Here is a 17,715-nt window from a genome sequence, read left to right on the forward strand (position 1 = left end):
TTGATAATTCCATCCTACCACCCTGAACTTGTTGTACCTCTGTGCTTGATTTGAATGCCTTAGAGTTAAACTCCTCCGGTTACCTCTGTTACAACTGACTAAGCAGGTGATGACTCTAAGCTCCACAAATTTTGCACCACCATCAGGGCCCCAACCAAGCCGACAAGACCGAAATTCTTTTCTCTCTCATTTTCTGAGAAATATTTTTTTTTCTCTCCATATATCCAGCTTCACAGACTTTATCAACCATGCCTTTTTTCTTTTATTGGGTTATTATTTAATGGGTACACAGTGAAGTCCTGCAGGCAGAACTGAACATACACAGGTCACTCTAGGTGGGTTTGATGGTGGCATAGTCTCTAGAAGTTTTGCTGCTACACTCCTTGCTGCCACCACTACACCCTTCGTGTCCTTGTTACAGTTTAAGCTGATCTGAGTGGTTGTGAAACCACGGCCAGTTGGGCTTATGTAGCATAGAAGGTATAGTGTTAGGGGTCATTGCATTGTTTTGTTCTCTGATTGTGTTTCTTCATTCTTGTTTAAGCTGTCTGATGGTAATAGAACAAGAGCTTCTACTTGATTTTTTTTTTTTTAACAGTAAATAGGTTTTTATTTAAAAGTATTGAAGTTGACAATGACACAGTGCATGGACATTACATTGTACATAAGGTCACAATTAGCGATTCAATTACAGCTGGTAATTATTTTCCCAAGTGAGTAACAGTCTTTTTCAGTATTAAAAAATATGGCAGCCTGATTTGTAGTAACATTACTGGAATCGGAAGAGAAAGGAGGATAGGGAGAGGATAAGAAAGGGGGGAGAGGGAAAAAGGGGGGGGGAGTGGGGGGAGAGGGGAGGGGGAGATAATAGACACATAGTAATTCAGCATATCCAGATATAACCAAGAGGCACTTTAAGAGGCAGTAGTATTACTCAGGGTTTCCATGAGCCCTAGGGGGCCTGACTATGTTCATCGATCCATTGGGACCAGACCTTATTAAATTTTTTGGGGCAGTTTCTACTCTCGTACGTTAGCTTATATAGTGGTAGGACAGAGTTGATTGTGGCAATACACATGTGGTGTGTGGGAGGGGTGGGTAGCTTCCATTTGAGGAGAATCTCTCGTCTGGCATAGTATATAGAGCAGTGGTCATCAATCCTGTCCTCACGGCCCACTAAAAGGCCAGGTTTATGTATTACCTTGGGGAGATGTAGACTAGAATACTACAATCACTGAGCAGCAAATTATATCACCTGTGATGTATTTCAGTTATCTTGCAAACCTGGCCTGTTAGTGGGCCCTGAGAACAGGGTTGATGACCACTGGTATAGAGCATAGAACAAAAATAGTTTTTCATGCCTTGAGGCTTCAACGTTTTCCATACTACCAAGCAATGCCATGGCCGGGTCTAAGCTGAGAGACCAATCCCCAAAGGACCCCAGACCCTCAGAACTTTTTCCCAGTAGGGGCGCAGTATAGGGCATGACCAGACCATGTGAAAGAATGATCCAGGGGATGAGCCACATCTGGAACAGAGGGCACTCGTCCCGGGGTATATGCTGGCTAGTCTAACAGGGGTGTAATATGCTCTGTGCAAAAACTTGAGTTGAATGAAACGATCCCCTGCTGAGATCGTCTTGGTAGTATAGTCAGATACAGCATCCTCCCAGCTCTCGTCTGTCAGTTCCCGGGATGTCATTCTTCCACTTATTATACACTTTAGTCAGGGATGTCATGTGCACAATGGATAGATAGAAGTAGAGGGAAGACAGGGGTTTGTCCAAGATTTTTGAGATGAGCAGTCGTTCCACAGAGTCAGTCTGTAGAGTCAGGGAGTCGGGAAACTGGGCCTGAATCGCATGTCTGAGTTGATAGTATCTAAACGTCATGGAGGCGGGAACGGCATATTTGGCTTTTAGCATCTCGAAGGAGGAGAAGGACCCATCGGAGTAGTAGTGTTTGATTGTGATTATCCCTTTAGCAGCCGATAACTGGGGGTCTGGAAGTTTGCAGAGGTGGGATAACATGGGGTTGCCCCATAAGGGTGTATGGGGTGGAATGACAGAGTCTGCTTTGTAAATAGCCCTAGCCCTTTGCCATGTCTGTATGGTTGTACGCATCAGAGTCGTTGTTTGGGGATGGGCTCTGGGCCCTCTGTAAGGTAAATTACTCAGCACCGCATAGGATCCCAGAACGGCCGCCTCGAGGGTCACCACCGGGTTCTGTCTGGGCTGGTCAAACCACCACCGGACCGTCACCAGGACTGCCGCCCAGTAGTAGAGCTGAAAGTGAGGCATTGCCAAGCCACCCTGTGATAGGGGGAGTTGGAGGTTCCGCTTTGCCAGTCTCTGGGTTTTCTCAGCCCAGACAAAGGTAGAGATAATGGAGTCTAGTTTTTGAAAAAAGGATTTAGGGATAGGGTATGGGGCATTCCTGAAAAAATATACAAACTTGGGAAGATATACCATTTTTAGCAGGTTCACCCTTCACACCGGGGACAGGGGCAGTGTTTTCCAGAGATGGCATTTCCTGCCGAACTGGGTCAGGAGGGGAGAGAAATTGTCCTCCATGTATGCCTGAAGGGATCCTCTGACAATCACTCCAAGATATTTAAATTTATCCACCCATTGGAGTGGTGTGTCAGTGACCACCCTGTAACCCGACTGGTGGAGGGAGAACAGGACCGATTTGTCCCAGTTAACGCGAACCCTGGAGTATTTCCCAAATTGGTCTATTATCTCAAGAGCAGAACTTAGGGAGGTTCCCGCGTCCGCCAGGTACAACAGGGTGTCATCGGCATAAAGTGAAATTTTTTCTTGGAGTACCCCAACCTATAGGCCCCCCACCCTCTGATCCTGACGTATCAGGATCGCCAAGGGCTCAATCGCCAGGGCCTAAAGCCCCGGGGACCTAGGGTACCCCTGCCTGGTGCCCGTATGTAAGCTGAATGGGGCTGACAGTAGGCCATTAACTCTAATGCGGGCAGTCGGGTCCCTGTAAAACAGATGGATCCAGGAGACGAACCTAGGTCCAAATCCGAAACATTCCAGCACCTTCCAGAGGAAAAGCCATTCGACTGAGTTGAATGCCTTTTTGGCATCAAGCGCAGCCACTATTCCTGTGTCGCCCTCTCTAGCCAGATCAACGTGGGGGAACAGCCTGCGGATATTGATATCCGTTCCTCTGCCCGGCATGAAGCCAAACTGATCTGGATGAACCAGAGCTGTGATCACCTTGTTCAGCCGGGTCGCCAATATTTTGGCCAGCAGCTTGGCATCCACGTCGACCAGGGGGATCGAGCGGTAGGATTTGCAGAGTTCGGGGTCCTTACCCAGCTTGGGAATAACCACTATCACCACCTCCGACATGGAGGCCGGCAAGGCCCCCTCTCTCAGGGAGGACAGGAGCATAGAATGAAACTTGGATGCCAGTTCCTCAGGGTATGTTCTGTAAAATTCAGTAGGAAACCCGTCTGGACCCGATGTCTTCCCGGCCTGGAGTGAGGAGATGGCCTGTTGGACCTCCTTAAGGGTGATAGGGGAGTCAAGTTGGTCTCTATAGGTATCAGTCAGGACAGGGAAGTCAACGTCCGAGAGGTATATATGGAAGTCTTCCATAGAATAGTCCACCCGGGTAGAGTAGAGTTCTGAGTAATGTGATGTGAACCCCTCATTAATTGCTCTGGAGGAGGTCTGTCTAACTCCGTCCTTGTCAATCAGTGAAGGAACACTTATGGAGGCCGACTGTTCTCGGACCAACCATGCCAGCAGTTTGCCCCCTCGTTCACCCCCCTCAAAGATTCTCTGGGATTGCTGCAGTCATTTTTTCTTGGTTCGTGAGGTGCGAAGCAGCATTACCTCTCTAGTGCACTCCTGAAGTTTAGTGTAGAGCTCCGGGTCTCGAGTCTGGGTGTATTGGCGCTCCAGTGAGGCGGCCCTATCTTCAACCTTAACTAAATCTGCCCTTAGCTGTCAACGAACTCCGCCAATAAGCGTTTGGTACTGTCCCCTGGAGGAGGCCTTGAAGGCATCCCACACCACCGCCGCTGGGGCCGACCCCAGGTTCAGTGCCCAATAGGTATTCATCTGTTGGCGAAACCCAGCATCCACCCCAGGGTCAGAGATCCAAAATATCAACAGTCTCAACAATTTATCCGCGGGGGAACCCTCCAAAGATAATTGGAGAAGGAGTGGTGCATGGTCGGATATTTCCCTCGGGAGGATGGATACCTGCTGAACTCTGGGTAATAGAGGTCTCCCCACATATATCAAGTCTATGCGTGAGAGAGTCCTATGAGTGGCCGAGTGGCAGGTAAAGGACCTATCAGTGGGGTGTCGCCACCTCCACAAAGCTGTCAGCCCATACGTCTCCACCCAATTAGACAGATCTGAGGTGGACTCCCCCAGCGCGTTGAAGCCGTCTAGCCCAGGGTTCGGTGCAGTGTTGCCAACCGCCAGTATTTTTACTGGCAGCCAGTAAAAAATGGGCACTTTTCTCCTGCCAGTAAATGCCAGTGAAAGAAAAAGGTTGTCAGTAAAAAATATGGCTGTGACGCTTGGCCGAGACTATCCGAGTGCTTGCTACAGTGTGTTCAGACTGTGCCGACACTGTGTCACGTGAAGTCATGGTGCAAGAGAACAGAGCAGCCGGAGCCTCATGTGCAGGTCTGCAGAACTGGAGGAAGACAAGCCGGTAGTGGACTGAAGGGACCACCTGGCATGGAGAGAGAGGGTCACTGTGACTCAGGAGGGGCTGTGTCATGTTGGTGAGGTGCCATCATCATCTGTGCTGCCCCACACTGCTGTCAGTGTCACTGTGAGTCAATTTTATGTGTGTGTGCCACCCATTTTAATTTCTTGCCCTCTCAATTCCTGGCCCTGAGCTACTTATTTATTATATCGAAAATAAAATAAGAAATATGTTTTTGCCTTAATATTTACCTTAGATCACTTTGCTAATTGCATATTGTACTTGTGTGTAGCCTAAAAACTGAAATTTGCACTTAAAACTGTCATTTTGTAACTTTTGAATATGTCAGTAAAAACTTGGCTGTGCCAGTAAATTTTGGGTGTCGTGTCAGTAAATTTCAGTCTGGTAGGTTGGCAACACTGGTTCGGTGTCATGTTGAAATCCCCCTTAAGCATCAAATTGTCCGTACCATAGTTGGCAATAAGAGGGCCCAGTTTGTGGAGTAGCTTAGTCGAGGCGGGGGAGGTATATAAACACCCACTAGCAGTATCTCCAAGCTTTCCACCATAGCATGTATTATTATATACCGTCCATCCGGGTCGAAAACCAGCCCCAAGAGTGTAAACGGCACAGACTTGCGCACTAAAATACTAACCCCCCTGGCAAAATTGGAGTATGTTGAATGATATTGGTGGCCAACCCAAGGTTTTTTCAGACTAAGGGTCTTCCTCCCAACCAGGTGGGTTTCCTGGAGGACACATATGTGAGGGCTGTATGTTCTAAGGAACTGGAACACCAGTGACCGCTTCACAGGGGAATTAAGGTCCCTGGTGTTCCACATATGACTCATATGGCCCATATGACTGTGTCAGGTATACATACACATAGTAATCAGTAAAACAGTAACAAAAACAAAAACGATAACAAAACATTCCCCTCCCCCCCCTCCCTGCCAGCCCCCCCAGAACAGTGGGTGGTATTCCTTCCCAAAAACCGCTCGGCAAGACGCCAAGCCATGGAGGTAACGTGTGCAAGAGGCTTACTGTACATATTTTTGCTGACCCATAACAGCTAGGGTCATCCGGATGATAAGTGAGGTACCGGTCTCCCAGCAAGCTGGGGGTACAAGACTTGGTGTAGGCAGTCAAATGTTCCTGAGGCATATGTGGGCCTCTGGCTTAGGCTGAGTTTCCCCGTAAAAGGCAAATGGGGCAAGAGGGAAGAAGGGTTCAGGGGAACATGATGGTAGGCCCCCATCAACAGGGAGGCGCTGGGTTGTGTGACTCCGCATCTCCAAGAAAAGGAGAATAGTTGGGGCGGAGGGGGCTACCTTACCCTCTGTAGCCACAATGTCAAAGGGGGAAATAGAGTCAATCGTCAGAGAAAGCCAGAAAGCCACACGTGAATGATCAGCAGGGAATATTCAATTGAAACATGAACTGTAGAACATATACTTGCTTTATCCCGCACAGATCGTGTCGAGCCAGGAGGACGCCTCCTCAGGTGACGTGAAGAATCTCACTCGTTCTCCATCTTGGACCCGGAGTCTGGCGGGAAATAGCATGCTGTACTTCAGATTTTTGGCGCGAAGGCGGGAATGCACCTGATCAAATGATTTCCTTTGACCCTGTGTTTCAATGGAATAGTCTGGAAATATTACAAGTTAAGCATTTTCGTACTTCAGGTCCCCCACCCCTCTGTCCTGAAAGTTCAGTAGTTTAAAACAAAAACGTGCGTGGGGGGGCCCCTGGCGGACCTCTGACTGTGGGGATCCTGTGGGCCCGCTCTACCACAAAGTGAGGTGAAAAGGAGGCACGGGGTAGAAGAGACCGCAGCAGCTCCTCCGTAAACAGGGTGGTGTCATTGCCCTCTGCTCCCTCAGGCAGCCCTATGATGCGCAGGTTATTGCGTCTGTTGCAATTCTCAGCATCTTCGGCACGCGACTCAAGGTGTTTAACTCTAACTTTTAATGAGTGACGGTCAGCCGTGTGCTCCCTCTGTACATCCTCAGCTACAGACACACGCTGTTCCACCTCTGTCACCCTACCCCTGAAGGCATCAATGTCTCTCCTAATAAGGCCCAGCTCTATATACACACTGTCCATTTTTTCAGTTAGGGCTGTTTTACAGCCATTAATTGTTTCCAAGAGTGCTGTGTGCTCTGGAGGGGCCCGTGGAGCAGCAGCCTCGTGACTCACCTCCTCCTCCTGGGATGCCATGATGTGAGGGACAGCTGCGGCCTTCCCCCCGGCGTGGTGTGGGGTCCCGGCTTGTTTGTAGGATTGTCGGCGCACTGCTCCCCCCCATTTGTAGCCAGGCATGGGCAGGTGGATCCAGGGGCTGAATCGGAGGTGTTGCAGCGGCAGATGGGCTCCCAGCACCGCGGGAATGGAGGATGGATGATCCGAACGGCGGAGCGGAGCTAAAAAACGTCCGCCTGTGACAGAGTGTGAGGAGAGGAGAGCCGATCAGCGGCTTCTCCTCACAGGGGACAGCTAGGTATGTAATCAGGGCACTGATCATCAGTGCCCTGATTACAATTAAGTACCACCAGTGCCAGCAATCAGTACCAACCAGTGCCCACAATCACCACCAATCTGTGCCCACAATCGCCACCAAACTGTGCCCACAATTGCCAGCAATTAGTGATGCCAGTCAGTGCTGGCTATCACTGCTGCCCATCAATACCAGCCTTCAATGCCCATCAGTACCGCTCATCAGTGCCCATCATTGCCGCCTATCTGTGCCGCCCATCTGTGCCCACCAGTGCCACCTATGCCCACCAGTGCCACCTATATGTGCCCATCAGTGCCCACCAGTGCCACCCATCAGTGCCGCCTATCAGTGCTCATCAGTGTCACATATCAGTGCCACCTATCGGTGCCCATAAGTGCGGCATATTCGTGCCTCCTCATCAGTGTCACCTAATCAGTGCCCATCAGTGCCGCCTATCAGTGCCCATCAGTGCAACTTCATCAGCGACCATTAGTGAAATAGAAAAATTACTTATTTACAAAATTCACTGACAGAAACAAAGACATTTTTTTTTCAAAATTTTCGGTCTTTTTTTTGGAAAAAATAAAAAACCCAGAAGTGATTAAATACCACCAAAAGAAAGCTCTATTTGTGTGAAGAAAATGATAAACATTTCACATGGTTACAGTGTAGCATGACCACGCAATTGTCATTCAAAGTGTGACAGCGCTGAAAGCTGAAAAATGGCCTGGGCAGGAAGGGGGTGTAAGTGCCCGGTATTGAGGTGGTTAAAGCAGATTAAACAGCACAGTGCTTGTGCTGTGTAATCTGCACCCCTCTAAACTGTAAAAAAAAAACTCCCTGAACCTGCCACTTTCTGTATGGCCTTTCTAAACTGACCACGATAACCAGGCCTACTCAGCCCTGATCACCATGGTCAAAGTATGTCCTTCCATCATACGCTGCCCTGCTCTGCTCTCCTCTCTCCCCCCTCACCCCCCTCCTTCCTGTCTGTCAGTGCCCTCTCTGTTCCCGCTCCGCCCTGCCCCCCGCCACTATTATTGAAAAAAAAAAAAATAAATAAAATTGTCACTGCCAGTCTCTCTATTAGAGGCTGGCATACCACACTGTGTAAATCCTTTTTGAAAAATTAGCATTCTAAATAGCTATTTAGAGCTGTCTTCAGCCCAGTCACATGACTCGTGGCCGCTTTACAGCTCAGAGACAGAGCTGGAGGATCTGAGCGGCCACGTGATCTCCCCGGCTGACGTCAGAGGTGTTGCAGAGTATGATTGCTGGGTGCGGCGGAGTCAATTCAGATCAGACGTTGTAGAGTAACAGGAACTGGCTTCTTTATTGGAACATAACCACACTAGCAAAGATGTCACCTCACATGGTAAGAAAGAACACAGACAGGAGAAAGGAACCAACAAGTACAACACTATGTATAGGAAATACAACACATCATAGAAAAATGCATAGCATAGCATATCACTGAGCATTAGCGACATCTAGTGTCCTGTTTGTGAATTGCAGTCAATAGGCTAAGCTGAAAGTTGTTGTATCTCCAACACCCCTTCTCAACAGCTAAGGCTTAGTCTGTTAAACCCATCTTCTTTGTAAGCCTTGAATGTCTTTCAGCGGTCAGGGGCTTTGTAAGGATATCTGCTGTCATATCCTCGGTTGGGCAATAAAGTAACTCAAGAAGGCCTAGCTCTTGAAGATCCCTAAAAAAGTGGAACTTCACATTAATGTGCTTGGTTCTTGAATTAACTCCTTCCATGTGCGCAAGTACAAGACATACTTGATTGTCCTCATAGATTTCTGTTGGTCCCAACTGTGGTTGACCAAAGTCTGTTAATAGCTGTCTCAGCCATATAACTTCTTGGCTTGCCTGCGCTGCAGCAACATACTCTGCTTCAGTCAGTCAACTCTGTAACAGAGAGTTGCTTTTTACTAGTCCAACTGATGGCACCTCCTGACAGAAAGAATAAGTACCCACTGGTAAATTTTCTGTCATTGCTGTCTCCTGCCTAGTAGAGCTGCGCATCTTCACTCACCTCACGATTCGATTCGATTACGATTATCCCATCCACGATTCGATTCGATGCGATTCCGCGATGCATCACGATGCATCACGATTAATACCCAAGTGCCCATGGTTTTCAACTTTTCCTCAAAAAATTAATTCAAGCAGTCAGAAATTAAAGAAATATTAAATATATTTATTTGTATCTGCTATTTAAACAAATTACACCAAGTTCCCTGCATATAGCAAAGTCTAAACATGAACATTGAACAGTGCAGCAGACAACAACAGTATTTATTTAAAAAAGTACTGTGACATCAAACTGTTGTGTATAATACATACATACAGTGCTGGCCTGGAGCAGTAGTTTACATTTTAATATTTTCTTTTATGAAAAAGTAAACTATAACTTGTAAACAGTAACACCTACATCTATATAACACAGAGCACTTCCAGTTATTGACTGGCAAACATCACAGTGAACCTGTAACACAGTCACACACTGTGTTGCAGAACTTCCTGGTTCACAGTGATAATTGTTTGCCAATACCACCACCACCAGCGCCAGTGAGTCAACACAGATGGCTAGATCGGCGTTATAAGCTCTCGGAGTTGTGTCACCCAGTCACTTTACAGAAAACGTTACCTGCACTCTACCACAATACACCTGTAACTGAAGCCAAGCCAAGCCACCATTAGAGGAAGTCTGAAAATCCTTGACAGAATAAATTGTCAACTAAATCTAAAAACTTTGGACAAATCTTTATGGGATCACAAATATACAGTTACACACCACAATACCAAAAAACACACACATCACTGAATCATAATGGTAAAGGGCAGGCCATAGGTCAGGCGCCAGCAATGGCACAGGCACAGTCAGACATGAGGTCAGGTAGGTGTGTGTTTTTGTTTGTGTGTGTATTTGTGTGATCCAATAAAGATTTACTCCAGGTTTTAAGATTTAATTTATTCTTTCAAAGATTTGCCTTCCTCTGGTGGCTTGGCGGACGTCAGTTGTCTGGAATTAAATACAATTTTAGAATTTTATTTGGCTGAGGGTTGAGTTGACCCCCCCAAACATTGACATTTGACAATATAACATCAAGTGTGAAAATTCGATGAACACATTCATTTTTGAAGATTGTGTCCGACACAATCTTCAAAAATAAACCATTTATCTCCATCTCCCCCCAGTGCTAGCAAAGCTTGTTGTCACTCAAGTCGTCACTCAGTCACTTTACAGAAAACGTTACCTGCACTCTACCACGATACATCTGTAACTGAAGCCAAGCCAAGTCACCATTAGAGGAAGCCCAAAAATCCTTGACAGAATAAATTATCAATTGAAGCTTAAAACCTTGAGTTAAACCGTTATGGGATCAGAAATATACACACACAATACCAACAAAAAAGACACACGTGACATCACGTCAGTTGTGAATCATGAGAAAGGGCAGACCACTGTGTGAACATGAACAACGCAGGCAAGTGGCACAGTCAGCCACTCATCAGGTCGCCGGTCGGTGTGTGATTTTTCTTTTGTGTGTGTATATTTGTGTGATCCAATAAAGATTTACTCCAAGTTTTAAGATTCAATTTATTCTTTCAAGGATTTGCCTTCCTCTGGTGGCTTGGCGGGCGTCAGTTGTCTGGAATTAAATACAGAATTGATTTTGTTGAAGGTTAAACCCCTAGAAACAGACAGGCAGTCACAGAGCATGACAGACACACTGTGACATTGAACACGCCACAGTCACATGACGACACTAGTATAAAAATTCTAAATGGACAGTTGGACACAACAATAGAAAACCATTCTCCATCTCCTCAGTGCTAGAAAAGTTATAACAAATATTATATTTATATGACTCCAGGTTCAATTCACTGTGATGATCATTGATTGTTTGCAATTGCCAGTGCCACGGCCACCTGCAGGCCTGCTGCCACCAGTCAGTCAAAAACAGTGTGACTGTGACTGCGTTGAGTTGACGCTAGACTAGAGTGGCATAACTGGCGTTATAAGGTCTTGTTGACAATGACATAGACAATAGATAGAAGAGACTCGGGAGGGAAAAAAAAAGAAAGTGGGATGTAGAGATGAAGGGGAATGGTGGGGACTGGGGATGGGGATGGTTGTAGAAGGGGGGTGGGGGGGGGAGAGAGGGGTATGGCATTGGTATTTGGTAGGGGAGGGAAAGGGGATGGGGGAAAAGGGAAAAGGGGGAAAAGGGAAAAGGGGGAAAGGGAAAAGGGGGAAAGGGAAAAGGGGGAAAGGGAAGAGGGGGAAAGGGAAAAGAAAGAAAGAAAGAAAGAAAGAAAGAAAGAAAGAGAGAGAAAGAGAGACAAAGAAAGAAAGAGAGAGAGAGACAAAGAAAGGAGCAAAGAGAGAGAGAGACAAAGAAGGAAAGAAAGAAAGAAAGAGAGAGAGAGAGACAAAGAAAGGAGGAAAGAGAGAGAGAGAGACAAAGAAGGAAAGAAAGAAAGAAGGAAAGAAAGAAAGAAAGAGAGAGAGAGAGAGAGAGAAAGAAAGAAAGAGACAAAGAAAGAAAGAGAGAGAGACAAAGAAAGGAGGAAAGAGAGAGACAAAGAAAGGAGGAAAGAGAGAGAGAGAGAGAGACAAAGAAGGAAAGAAAGAGAGAGACAAAGAAGGAAAGGAAGAGAGAGACAAAGAAAGAAAGCGAGAGAGAGAGACAAAGAAAGAAAGAGAGAGAGACAAAGAAAGAAAGAGAGACAAAGAAAGAAAGAGAGAGAGAGACAAAGAGAGAAAGAAAGAGAGACAAAGAAAGAAAGAAAGAAAGAGAGAAAGAGACAAAGAAAGAAAGAGAGAGACAAAGAGAGAGACAAAGAAAGATTCTCCTCCATTCCTTCTCTCTGAGAAGGAAAGAAAGAGGGAGAGAGAAAGAAGGAAGGAAAGAGGGAGGGAGAGAGAAAAGAAGGAAGGAAAGAGGGAGAGAGAAAAGAAGGAAGGAAAGAGGGAGAGAGAAAAGAAGGAAGGAAAGAGGGAGAGGGGAAGAGGGAGAGGGGAAGAGGGAGAGGGGAAGAGGGAGAGGGGAAGAGGGAGAGGGGAAGAGGGAGAGGGGAAGAGGGAAAGGGGAAGAGGGAAAGGGGAAGAGGGCCTTAAGGGGAAGGGTAGGGGGAGAGGGAAGGGGAGTAGAGGGACTAGGGTTAGGGCGAGACTGGGAGGGGAGACAGAGACTGGGCTGAGGGGGGAGAGGGGATGAGGCTTGGTTGGCAATTGGCATCAGTTGTTTGGAACTTTTAGTATTTGGCTGAGGGTTAAAGTAACCCCTACTTTTTTTTAAATCTTTTTTTTCCAATCTTCAAAAATCAAAATCTCAGTGGCAGACACTGACAGTGCTGTGCTATAAACAAAATATATAAAATTAACAACACTGGTGTGGTCACTGGTCACAGTGGTCAGTCGTGTGGCAGACTAACAGCGGGCTGGGCAACTTGGCAGGGGCAGTGGCACTGGCAGACACGACAACAGTACATCAGCACTTCCTGGATAAAAAAAATGGGTGACTGCAAGGCGCAAGCAATGCTGCTCAAGATTTGGGAATGTGTAGATTTTTCTGTAAGAACACTAGTTGATCCACATGCTCTGGTTTGAGTGCGCTTCTTTTTGCATCTACCACATCTCCTGCAGTGGAGAAAACACGCTCTGCAGACACGCTTGTGCCTGGGATACACAAGTATTGCTTTGACAGCTGAGAAAGGAGGGGAAATATGACCTCATGCTCACACCACCAGTTCAAAGGGTCCTCACTGAGAGGCAGAGGTGGGGCTTTACAATATTTTTCCATTTCCTCTTCAGCCTTGGCATAGGGGGTCTTGGGTTCTATTGTACCTTCAGTGTCAGTGAAAGACTGTCCCAGCAAACTCATGAGCAGCGATCTGGCCTTTCTTTTGGGAGGAGATGGAGAATGGTTATCCTCGACGGGTGAACTTTCTTCTTCTTCCAGAGTTTCTTTTCTTCTAGGCACTTGATCCTCCTCATGTGTCCTCTTAGATGTAATCTGTGTTTGAACGAAAAAGAATAGAAAAAAATAAATAAAACACATTGTCAATTGCCTATGATTCCGATGGGGTGATGAAAAAGCACAGGAAACGGATGGTGCAGTTCCTGCACCTCATCAGATTCAGAAGCGTGGCTTACACTATGTAGCAAGCTGTAGCTAGCTGCTAGTTACAATTCGTTTCAAGAAACATGATAAAATTCAAATTAGTTGAATTACCTCCAAGGATGCAGCCTCCTCAGTCACTCCATTGTATATCTCCAATCTCTCCTCCTCTGTGAGGATAAAAGGCAGTCCCTTAAAGCGAGGATCCAGTGCAGAGGCTGTATGAAGGATCTTCTTCTCTGCCTCGCTGCTGTACCTCTTCTGAAGATCTGTTCTGATGGCATTCTTGATCTCATGGATCATGGGTGTGTCTCCCATGGTGTCTGTCATGCTCTGGAGGAGTTGTGCATTTAGAGGGGCAATGAGAGAAACTGTTGGATTACGCTCTTCTGACATCAGCATGGTTGCATCCTTCATTGGCTTTAATGCACTCATAGCATCCTCTGCATTTGACACATCTGTTTCGTTGAGAGTGCAGAGATCGGTCTCTCCTTTTCTGACTTCTGGAGACAACAAGGTGGCACAGACTGCAGGTTGTTGTTCTAAGAACCTCTCGACCATGTCATATGCGCTGTTCCATCTTGTTGGCACATCAGTTATCAGCTTATGATTCTTCAGGCCAAGACATTTCTGTTTCTCTTTTAGACAGTGGCTTGCTCTAGTGCTGCGGTGAAAGAATGTGGATATCCGTCGCACTCTGCCAAGAAGCCTGGAGAGTGTGGCCACTTTCAGCGCTCGCTGGGATGCAAGGTTCAGTGTATGGGCGAAGCATTTCACATGGGGGAATTTCCCAACTTGAGCTGCAACTATCATGTTTGATGCGTTGTCGGTCACAAGCACTACAGATTTATCGGACAGTTGCCATTCTTCCACAACATGAGACAGTAGCTCTGCCAGATGAGCACCTGTGTGAGACTCATAAATGGCTCTCGTTTGCAGCACATGCGACAAGATCTGCCAGTCCTTACTAACGTAATGTGCTGTTATTGTAACATAAGACTCCGTCGTGACTGAAGTCCATGAATCACACGTTATTGCGACTCGACTTGCTTGGCTCATTGACGCAATTATCTGAGCTTTGGTTTCGTGGTAGAGTGCAGGTATAACGTTTTCTGTAAAGTGACTTCGTGATGGGATCTTGTAACGCGGCTCTATCGTCTTCAACAGGTAGCGAAACCCAGTGTTCTCCACAACAGAGTAAGGGCGCAGGTCCTTAGCTATGAAAGCTGCCACAGCTTTTGTTATTCTCTTCCCCTTTTCAGAGTTGGGCGGCAAAGTTGAGAGTATTGCATCAATTTTTGGCTGAGCTGGGTCTATTGACTTGGCGGCGGCACTGGTGGTGGTGGTGGTGGTGGCAGGTGTTAGCATCTCTGAGTGAAAACGGCTAGCATGGTTTCTCATATTAGTAGTATTCCCTAGATATTTAATTTTTGTATGACAGGCTTTACACACAGCGTATGACTTGTCCAATTCATGCTTCCCACTTTGTTCATGTTCATAAAAGCCAAAATGTGCCCAGATGTTTGCTTTTAAAAAGCTAGGTGCATTTTTTATCTCTCGTTCTTTTTGGTCTCCTTCTGCCATTTTTTACTAGTGTAGCATGCCATGTAATTGTGACAGGGGTGATGATGACAATGTTGTCGTCTACAAACTCTGTCAGTATTAAAAAAAAAAAAAGAAAAAAAAAAAAATTAAGTGTTTAAACCTAAAGCCTGCCACGAGATCACCAGAAAACAAAAGTAACAAGTTTCCTCTACTAGTGTAAGTGTAGTATGATTGTATGTATGTCATGATATGTTAAACAAATAGTTTATAGTTTTATGTATTCATTGTCATTGTCAATGTCTTAGTGATTGATTCACATCACAACTTCATAGTTATCTTGTTTGTGTATGATATTATTATGGTTTTGCTCATCACTGCCCCACACATGCACTGCACTCACCGCAGCAGCATGTGTGGGGCAGTGATGAGCAAAACCATAAATCATACAAAGGTATCAATGAAGTTGTGATCAATCACTAAGACAAACATTGGACATTCAATAGATTAGAGAATAGAGTTAGACTGACCTAAACCGTAATTAATTAAATGGCATTGGCATGGTCACTTAAACTCACTTTAACCCTTTCATGACTAAGCCTATTGACATTTGGTGTTTTTTACAAGTTAAAATCCATATTTTTTTTGATAGAACATTACTTAGAAAACCCCCAAACATTATATATATATATTTTTAGCAGAGAACCTAGAGAATAAAATGGCGATTGTTGCAATATTTTATGTCTCATTGTATTTAATTTATTGTGCAGCGGTCTTTTAAATGCAACTTTTTGGGGAAAAAAAAAATACTTTCATGAATTTAAAAAAATCGAAACAGCAAAGTTAGTTAGCCTAAATTTTTTGGTATAATATGAAATATGATGTGTTACGCCGAGTAAATACCAAACATGTCATGCTTTACAATTGCGCACACGTAGAATGGTGACAAAACTACGGTACCTAAAAATCTCCAAAGGAGACAAAAAAAAAATAACGGATACCACAGGTTAGAGTTACAGAGGAGGTCTAGTGCTAGAATTATAATTATTGCTCTCGCTCTGACGATCCCGGTGATACCTCACATGAGATTTGAACACTGCAACTAACTATGTGGGCCGGGTGCGACTTGCCAAGCCAACTTCCATATGCGTTTTCTTTGCTGCGGGCCGCTTTTATAATTTTTTTTTTTCTTATGTCTTTAATTTGAGAGGCTAGAGCGGTGGTAGGCACTAGGAGTAGGCAGGGGATGTCCAGTCCGCTCCTCCGGGATAACACAACCCCAGTGCCCGCTGTAAAAAACGGTACCGGGCGGGATGATGCCTGCAGCAGTGCAGCTGCGGGCATTATCCTGGTATAACCCCCCTAAGCCGAGGCCGCAAATGCGTCCACTCGACGAGGCAAAGGGGTTAATGTTTAGGAATAGGAATTCAGAATGGCATGGCAAGCACCATCATCATTATTAATATTTATTATTTACAATAATACATTTGGCATTTGCATTTTGCAATGACAGACACAGTCCACTCCTTCCATAATGCATCAGAGATACAGATTATATGATATTTTATTTATAATATATTATCTTAGTTTAAGTGTAACACCGTCCTCTACTATTTTACTACTAATACTACTGTGTGTGACACAGACAGTGAGTTACCTACCTGTGATGATGACGAGTCGGTGACGTGTTACAGCTGAGCTGGGCAGTGGCACTGGCACTCAGCCACTCACTGGCACTGCTGGTGGAGCAGGTCTCTCCTCCTCTCCTGCTGCTGCCTGCGAGACTGAGTGAGGATGAGGATTGGAGTCTGAGGACAGGACAGAATGACAAGTTTACTGAGTGTCACTTCTTCGTTCATACTGTGTGTGTGTGTGTGTCTGTGTGATATGGTGACACTAACATGATGATGTGACACACACACAGTCAGTTACCTACCTGATTAAGATGATGGTGGTGGTGGTGGTAGTGGTACTACTGAGCTGAGCACTGCAGTGGTAGAGTGACTGGCTGGCATTGACAACGACAAGATGAGTTGACTGGCTGGCCTGGCTGGCACTCACTGCTGCTGCTGGTCTGGAGCGGGTCTCCTCTCCTGCTGCTGCCTGTGAGGACTCGGAGTGGACTTGGAGTGAGGGCACTCATCATTGGACACACTGACAGGACACTCAGCCTGGTGATGAGGACTGGAGTCTGAGGACAACCAAGTGCGGCCTAGCTTGGGTCTCTCCGTCCGTGCCCTGAGTCGGGTGACGGTGACGGCACTGACGGACCTTCTCCCTCTCCCCCTGTGACAGCCTGCTGTGTTGTTCACTCACTGCAGTGCACACACTGCACAGCGGGAGCCCACTGGGAGGAAAGCTCTGGGGGGACTGGTAGTCCGGGACACGGAGGAGGCTGGAGGAGGTCGGACACGTGTTGCTCCGCTGTCTGTGTCTCCTCTTTCTAAGCCGCGACACAGGAGGATGACGTCAGCGGGAGGCGGGAGAAAACGGCGCGAAAGCTTCGGCTGCTTTCGGCTTCACTCGGCTTCACTCGGAGGCAGGTCATGGCGCGGCGGCACAGCGCGAGGATGACGTCATCCTCAATAATCGATTATTTAAAGCTATAGAATCGATGCCGCATCGTGGACGGTCGAATCGCGATGCATCGATTCGACGATTAATTTCAACAGCCCTACTGCCTAGTCAGCATCCACATATCCTGTTAAGGTGCTTTCATCACTTGCTGGTAACTTTAACTTGTAGTGCAAAGTCCCTTTAAGATAGCGAATAATTTGCTTTACAGCATTCCAGTCCTTTTTACTTGGCATCAAAACCTTTCCGCATAGGATTCCAACAGTTGCTGCAATGT

The 17,715-nt window shown here is 46.3% G+C and overlaps 2 protein-coding genes across 5 annotated transcripts in view; one reads left to right on the forward strand and one right to left on the reverse strand.

The window, feature by feature from the left end:
• LOC141116361 (interferon-induced very large GTPase 1-like) overlaps positions 1–17,715 on the forward strand; it is an 86,831-nt gene that overhangs the window by 25,232 nt on the left and 43,884 nt on the right. The gene's annotated exons all lie outside the window — the stretch shown is intronic.
• Positions 12,398–14,975, reverse strand: LOC141117718 (E3 SUMO-protein ligase ZBED1-like). Its single transcript, XM_073610724.1, has 2 exons — positions 13,437–14,975; positions 12,398–13,217 (listed from the first exon to the last, which is right to left on the reverse strand). The coding sequence occupies exons 1-2, from the start codon at positions 14,904–14,906 to the stop codon at positions 12,747–12,749; spliced, it is 1,941 nt and encodes a 646-aa protein (XP_073466825.1). The 5' UTR covers positions 14,907–14,975; the 3' UTR covers positions 12,398–12,746.

Source organism: Aquarana catesbeiana, linkage group LG13 (assembly GCF_042186555.1).
Source record: "Aquarana catesbeiana isolate 2022-GZ linkage group LG13, ASM4218655v1, whole genome shotgun sequence".
Taxonomy (NCBI): domain Eukaryota; kingdom Metazoa; phylum Chordata; class Amphibia; order Anura; family Ranidae; genus Aquarana; species Aquarana catesbeiana.